This window comes from Zalophus californianus, chromosome 12, assembly GCF_009762305.2.
Source record: "Zalophus californianus isolate mZalCal1 chromosome 12, mZalCal1.pri.v2, whole genome shotgun sequence".
Lineage (NCBI taxonomy): Eukaryota > Metazoa > Chordata > Mammalia > Carnivora > Otariidae > Zalophus > Zalophus californianus.
This window is the reverse complement of record NC_045606.1, coordinates 23,172,893-23,180,933: the sequence shown is the minus strand read 5'-3', so window position 1 is coordinate 23,180,933 and position 8,041 is coordinate 23,172,893. Positions and strand designations below refer to the sequence as shown.

At 38.2% G+C, this 8,041-nt stretch overlaps 1 protein-coding gene across 2 annotated transcripts in view; it reads left to right on the top strand.

Moving 5' to 3' along the window:
• The first annotated feature begins 410 nt into the window (after positions 1-410).
• LOC118356135 (membrane-associated guanylate kinase, WW and PDZ domain-containing protein 2-like) overlaps positions 411-8,041 on the top strand; it is a 747,678-nt gene continuing 740,047 nt past the window's right edge. For both annotated transcript variants that reach the window (XM_035723242.1, XM_035723241.1), the window contains exon 1: positions 411-716. In XM_035723242.1, the coding sequence (XP_035579135.1) occupies positions 416-716 (301 nt within the window). In that variant the 5' untranslated portion in view covers positions 411-415. The remainder of the gene's footprint in view (positions 717-8,041) is intronic.

Here is an 8,041-nt window from a genome sequence, read left to right as displayed (position 1 = left end):
ACTCGCACCACGCAGGGGTGGCCCCCGGCATCCCTACCCTCCTTCCCCACCCCCACCCCACTCGCTCACCCGCTCGGCTACTGCTCGCTCAGGCTGCCGCCGCCGCTGCCGCTGCCGCCGCCGCCGCCGCCACCACAGCTCTCCTCTGCTGCGGGGCCACAGCCTTGAGTGTCATTCAAGGGACAGCACAACCTCACCCAAGCTCTCCTACCTCTGCCCAGCCGTCCCTCTCATCTTCCCCCTTCATCATCCACACTCCATCCAAAGAAGAGGGAGAGCACCGAACAGAAGGGGGAGGAAGGCAAAGTCTGCTCTCACCTCTTGGCCCCCTCGCTCCTCCATCCTCGTTCTCTCCCCACCAACTCCCCTACCCCAAAGGAACCCCTCAGGAGCTGAGGCGACTCACCCCACTGCCATGTCCAAAAGCTTGAAAAAGAAAAGCCACTGGACTAGCAAAGTCCATGAGAGTGTCATTGGCAGGAACCCGGAGGGCCAGCTGGGCTTTGAACTGAAGGGGGGCGCCGAGAACGGACAGTTCCCCTACCTGGGGGAGGTGAAGCCCGGCAAGGTGGCCTATGAGAGCGGCAGCAAGTTGGTGTCGGAGGAGCTGCTGCTGGAAGTGAACGAGACCCCCGTGGCGGGGCTCACCATCAGGGACGTGCTGGCCGTGATCAAACACTGCAAGGACCCCCTCCGACTCAAGTGTGTCAAACAAGGTGAGCGCAGCGGCTTGCTGGGTGCTTTGCCAGGCGGCTGGACGGCTCGAAGCGCAGAGCAATGGAAGGGTGGGCTCGCGTGTGCAAGGGGGTGTGTGGCGCGACGGTGGGTGAGGTCGAGAGAGTACCGGCAGAGCAAGTGAGCTTTGCAGGGGACCCGAACGGGGCTGCTAAATGGGAGGGAGGGGCAGGTTGCGGTGTGGCGTGCAACTTTGCGCAGTTAGACCCTCCAGTTTGGAAGGTGCTTGGCCTTGTGTGACCTCAGAGGTGCGGGCCAGCTGCCGGGGCAAATTGAATGTGCGTCAGTGGCTTAGCCCGCAGTGGATGAAGAGCCTTTAGGGAAGGGAGGAAGGGAGGCAGGGAGGAAGCAAGGAAAGAGGGAGGGAGAAAAGGGGAGGAAGGAACAACTTGAGGGTGCAGCGGCATCACCAGCAGGGTGGGGAGGAACAGAGGATGGCGAGGCGGGCGGAGAACTACGCCCCCCTTTTGGGGCGCTGGACCGGAGACGCCTTGGTCCGCAGCCATCCCCGAAGGATCCCTCCCCGAGCCACTAGTTGAGGAAGAAGGGAAGGGACAGATTGCTTTGGGCGCTTTGACGGGTCTTCCTTAACTTTTTCCCTGCTTCGCTCCTCTGTCCCCTCCCCCGCCCTCGGTCGTGTCATGTGGGCACCGCGCGTCACGTGCGCACTGACTAACCCGGGCGCTCACCCCGAGCTGGCCGGCGGGAGAAGGCTCGAGAAGAAGGCGCGGCACTAGGAGCGGGTTCTGGTGTTGGGCGTCGGGAGGAGAGAAATGGTTACCCGAATGTTCTCTCCTCAGGGGTTGCCCTTGTTGAGTGGAAGTTCTCTGTGGTTGGACTCTCTTTTGGCTTCCGATTTGAGGGGTGTGTTTCTGAGGAGGAGTTGGATGGAAAAGCCGCTTGGTTACAGCTCAGGGGCTCCCTCAGCTCCAACCTGGCTTAGATGAGCCTCACTTGAAGGCTGTGATGGGGACTTAGGGAGACTGGGATCTTGCAGAACTCTAATTGACTCTGTTTTTGCTGAAGGGAAAGTAGGTTCTGAAGGAGGGAAGAGGGAGATAAAAGTTTCTTGGGAAGAGAACAACTTTAACTAGAATAAAGTAGCTCATCTTTGTTTTCCTCCCGTGATTCGCATATGTGCTGTTAGCTCAGACGCACATTTCATGTGCGCTGTGTATGTATGTGTGCAAATTCCTATCAGACTAAAGGCTTCTTGTTGATGATTTTACATGTTTGTCCTGCCTCAAAGGTAAAATTGAGCATGCCATTGTCTGAATTTTGAACAACCACTTAATCTCACTGCATGACCAACTATCAAGAAACCCTCTTAGGGAGATGTTCTTTAGGAAACCAGTTTAAAAAGTAAACAAGTGAAAAAGAAGTCTCGGGCAAAATTTCTTAAATGTAAATTACCATACAAGGAAACATTTTCATTGGGGATTCTTGAGTATTAATAACTGATGACTTGAGATAGCCTAATGTAAACATTGATTTGTAGGTCAACATAGCTCAATACTGTATGCAACTGAAGATTTATAAGTTAGGTAGGAAGGCAAATAGAATATCTTGATATTTTTCAAGATAACATACCAGAGGCTCAAATATAGGGATTCGTGTTAACTTATTAAATGTCATGATACTATCTTACAGCAGTAGCTACAAATGTAAAGTTCTGGTTTTGAGTCCAGGAAATCCACCACACAATTAATGACCATGCTTTTATTCGCAAAAGCTAGGTATTTGTAGTGGTAAGTGGCAGCAAGAGTTAATGTGTTGTTAAATTGGACCAATGATAGTATCCTAATGCAGGAGCTGATTGTCTTAGTATAATTTGCAGTGATGACCACAATTTAATGTTGTATTCTTTTCTGAGCACTGCATTTTGAGATGGACCCTGGCAAACTGTAACTCTAGCAGCAAGAATGTGTCCAAAAAAGAAAGAAAAGAAGATTATTCGGTATTATAGATATATTCCATAAAATCCAGTAGTAAGACTTAACTTGGAAAAGTAAGGGCATGAAAGCTATCATTAAATACGAAAAAAAACTATCAAATAAGAAAAGGAATTTTGACTATCCTGTGATAACTTCCACAGGGCAAAACTAAGGTAAATTTATAGACATTTTTAAAGGATGAAGCATCTTTGCCTACATTAAGAAGTTGAGTTTTCTAAAACAGAGAGAAGAAGAAGATGATGATGATGATGAGCTTTCTTGTATAACTTTCCAAAAATCTGTGGGCTATATTGTGAATTCATGAGCTCCCCATCATTTGGGGTCTTTATGAAAAGGCAAACATGACCAGATGTCATGATTTCTATGTAAGATGGGGCCTGGACTGGATGTCATTTAAATCTTGCAATGATTTGATCCAAGGTAGTCTCTGATCACCCAACTTCTAATAATATAAAGAGTACTGATTTTAGAACTCGTGGAATATACAAATATAAAGTGATATATTTAGGGAAAAATCTCTTTTCTTTATTAACTCTCAGTTCTGGGCTTCACTTGGTCATTGATGACTGATGCTTGTAATGATGTTCACAGAGCCCCCTCAGGAACCTGATTCACATCCTGACCGATCAAAAAAGAAAAAAAAATGCTCACTCAACTTCATAGAAAATCTAATCTTCTTGTATGTTCTCTAAATATGGTGATTCATATAAACTATTCCCTTGTTGAAATCATTCTTTCCCTTGTCAAAGAACAGATAGCTTTATTTTATTTGTCATTGTAAGCAAAGTGAAATTTTCAGAATGTTAGATAATGGTGCCTGTGTGTCTTGGGTTTCACTACAGATTTCACTTGCTGGAAAAATATTTAGAAGCTCTTGGTTAAGTATTTTTATTTCTAGTGAGTCAGTAAACTAGCATAGCTGAAAAACTTTAACATGGTTTGTTCAGAAGTTGTATTTTTAAAATATGGATGAGATAATTGATTTCTGAATATTCATTTAAACACGGGAATTATATAGAAGCTACATACATAATCAGGTAAACTAAGGCAGATTTTCCAAAGAAAAGGAGATTTTTAAATAACAAGAATATTGATAAAAAGTGCACCAGATAAAATTGCACTGTTTACTCAATTTTTATTTACTTGTTTGGCTAATTTGACATTACAGTTGTAATAATTTTATTTTATTTTTACTTTTATTTATTTTTTCTTTCAGCACTGTATTTATTTTTTAAAAATTTTTAACAATTTTATTAAGTTTTGTATTTTAATTCCAGTAGAGTTAACATACAGTGTTATGTTAGTTTCAGCTATACAACACAGTGATTTAACAATTCTTTTAGTTGTCATAATTTTAAATTATAATTTTAAGTGAACTAGTGAACTATAATAAGAAGTGAACTAGTAGGTTTTAAGACATACTAGACAAAGTCAATGTATCATAATTTTCCTACATTATTTAAATGTCCTTAAAACCATTTCTAAAAGCCATTTAATTAAATTCAAGGGATTCCGTTTTTAATTTAAGCTGCTTTTAATCCACACAGTGATGAGTCATATATGAAAAATACCACTTATTGTCACATCCAATTATTTTTTTATAAACTCTGGCTTTTTAGTTTATAATGCTTTCCTCACCAAAGCATTTAATTCTAAATTAGCAGTTCTGTTCCATGATCTCATTAATGCAGCAGACCCAGTTGAAGGAAGTGTCTTCAAGGGATTTTGAGATCTGTGCTGAAGTGGTAAAGATTTTTCTTTCTTTCTTTCTTTTTTTTAAAGTTTGCCACTACAGTTCACAGCAGCCAGTTACATAGACCATTGTGTCCTACATTCCTTGCACTATAGCTGCTACTGCATCTAATCCCACATGGAGACCTACATAGCCTGGACTTATTTTCCCATTTAGGATCTTACAATGGAAAATAAAAGGCAAAAAGTTTTCTAATTCTTCCCATGTGGAAGAAGGGCCAAATAAGGCCTTTGAAATTCAGTTCTAGAGATGTACATTGCTCTCCCTCCTATTGCTCCTTTCAAAGCTGCTTTCAAAGGAAAGCAGATCCACATTTATTAAGAGTCATGCTTTCTTCTTGACTGACTTCAGGCTAGTATCATACAGTTAAACCTCTATGCTGCTTTTTATTTGGAAAGGTAAAAGCAAATTATGTCAAATTTTCGCCAATAAAGGTGACTTAGCCTCCATAAAAATATAAGGTATGTGAATTTTATTGACCAATAAACAATCAAATTGTTAGAACAATTTGACCAGTTAATTATTTTAGAATAAAACATCTTTAATGTTTTGGAACCAGGTTAATGAGACAATTATCTTTGAGCATTATTTATGGATGATGCTACTGTAGTTTTTGGTGTATGTACATAATTTAAATGGTATGACCTTGAATGGTAAATATGACTGTTTGCTTTTTTATGTGTGTGTTTCGAATGAGAGTAATCTCAGGATGAAATCACAGCTGAAGTATTTAAGTGCCACCATCTCAGCCCTTAACATTTATACTGTGTGATCTTTTGGCATATTTGTTATGCTCACTTTCCTTTTTAGTTTCTTGAAACTCACACATTCACTCTCATAATTAGCAAAAAGGTTTCACTTTTGACAACCCCGAATGCTTATAGTTTATGAACAGTGGCTTTCAAATGCATAGCAGACCCCGGTTGAATCATTTCCCTCAAGAGGTAGGATAGAATAGTGGTTATTTAACCACTACGTGGGTTTGAATCTCAAGTATGCCACTTACTATGGGCTGTATATGCAAGTTATCTAGCCTGGTGTAGTAAGAGTAACTTGAGAATATTAAATAAGTTATGTATTTAAATAAGATAGTGTCTGGCAGATAATAAGCATTATGTAAGTATTATTCCAAATAAATGTTATTCCAGACATTGGTCATTTTGAGCTAGTGACATATGAAATGTTTTTAACTTTCACCCAAGATATTTTACTCTTTATTGAAAACTAACTGAAATATATAAAGTGATTGACTAATTAATAGTATGAGTAATTTTCAAGTAGTATTCTTGAGGTTTTTCTGTAGAGTAAAATAAATCCTTTTCCTTGTAAAACATTAGTGTGAAGAGTAATGCCATTAAGTGGAATAGAACATATTTTTACCTTTTAAAAATAACTCCAACTGATGCTGCCTTTATGTGTAAAGATTACTGTTTTATATTTATTTTCATATTTTAGCCAGTTTGTTTTCATTCAGTAGTTTATTTCCTTTGTACCATATCTTTTCTTTTAAGCAGTTGGTGAATATGTTGAATCATTTACTCTAGGCTTGACAAGCACTGAAATCCTATTAGAATTCACTAATTTAAGTTTAGGAATTTATTTATACTTTTTACATGTGATTGTTTTAGACACAAGTATTATGTTTTAAGGATGAACTTTTACTTCTCAGCTAGAAATCAAGTACCTCATAAAACAAAAACAGATTTAATTCATAAGTGTTTACAGTACACCATATATAATAAAAATACATAAAAATTCAGCAAAGAGCTTACTTTGCACTTGTGAGAATGTCAGTAGTTTAATATAAATTCTCTATAGTAACACTTTCAAGGTGAAGCAACCAACAATATATCTACCATCAGCCCCCCAATGATTTTAGAATTTTAGTTGAATTAATCCTATCTTTGAATTCAATAGAAACCTCTAACTTGAAGCTCCAGTGTCTAATATTAAATTTAAAAAAATATATATTTCTTAGCTACAATCTGGCTTTTTACATGACAAAAACATGGAACAGGGTCTTACAAATTTTTTAGTATTGTGACCTTTTAAAAATGATTTATTTCATTTCATTCCCAACTCTCTCTCTCTTCTGCCTCCAGTAAGGACCAATGTGATATTTCCTTTAATAAAAGTAAATTTTAATTAATATCATATAGATAATTTAATAATAGGTTCATAATTACTGATTCAATTAGTTAAAAGACATACATCTGCTAAAAAGTGTTGTAAAATGCTCACATCATCATAAAGAATTAATAATTCCATTATTCCAATATCCCATTATTGCATTTCATTGACACATTATCAACTCTTTTTAAAAAATTCCATTAGTATATACATTTTTAAAAAACTTTAAAAATTTTGGGGCACCTGGGTGGCTCAGGCGTTAAGCGTCTGCCTTCAGCTCAGGTCATGATCCCAGGATCCTGGGGTCGAGCCCGGCATCTGACTCCCCGCTCTGCAGGAAGCCTGCTTCTCCCTCTCCCACTCCCCCTGCTTGTGTTCCCTCTCTCGCTGTGTCTCTCCCTCTGTCAAATAAATAAATAAAATCTTTAAAAAAGAAAACTTTAAAATTTTTTATTAAATGTAGGATATGGTATTGATTGTTTGGTGTAGCCTGGAAGAAACAGAAAAATTTCCCTCTTTGACGACTGACTGAATATTCACTCAAATGCATCCAATGTCTTGATTTTCAAAGACCCAGTAGGCTAATGAGTAGTTATTTTAAATAAATGATCAGATTTATTTCAAAATGTATAATTACATGGTTGCTCTATCTTGGAATACATTATTTCTTGTGATTGTTATATGAATCCATGTGAGATTTTATGTCATTTTATTATTTTGGCCCACTTAAAAAAATCAGTGTCAAAACCATGGCAGTCATTATGTATCCAATAATTGCCAAAAACAAATAGGTGACAGAAAAAAAATAAACTTTTATAGTTTCAAATAAAAGATATTCTATAGACAATGATTTTTTAATGACAAATTTGTAGAAGAATTTTTTCAAACCTCCTGACTGCCTGTAGTGAAATTTGTACATACGGAATCAGATTTTTCTTTAAATAACCATGAACTTTATTAAGTGACTCTGTGGAGTGAGCAGGAAGAAGCAAACTTATTTAATTTAAAAAATATGTTTTATTTATCTATTTTTCACATTACATTGTGTTTGAAGAAATTTCTTAAAACATGAGTTTCCCAAATGTAATGTTGAATTATTTATGTTGCCATGGATTATGAGTAGCATAAAAGTGGTTTGCGCTTTACATTGTCACTTAATAGATCATAGAGATTGTCTGAGTAAAAATGTTAAGTGTACAAAATATATTTTTTAACATTTATTTTTCATTTTATAGGTGATCAGTGTTGCTTATCCCAGTATTTTGTATTGCTGTGCCTAAGAAGGTTTATACTTAGCTGGAATATACATGAAAGAAGGATAACAAGTGCTGTAGAAACCCACAGATTATCTAGCAATATAACCTAAACTTTTAAAAATCTGATTAGCTAGATTGCAAGCATGAGCAAGTTTCAGATCTATGAAATGTCCAGTGTTACATCAGTGAAGCCTTCTGATCAGTTTGCCTTT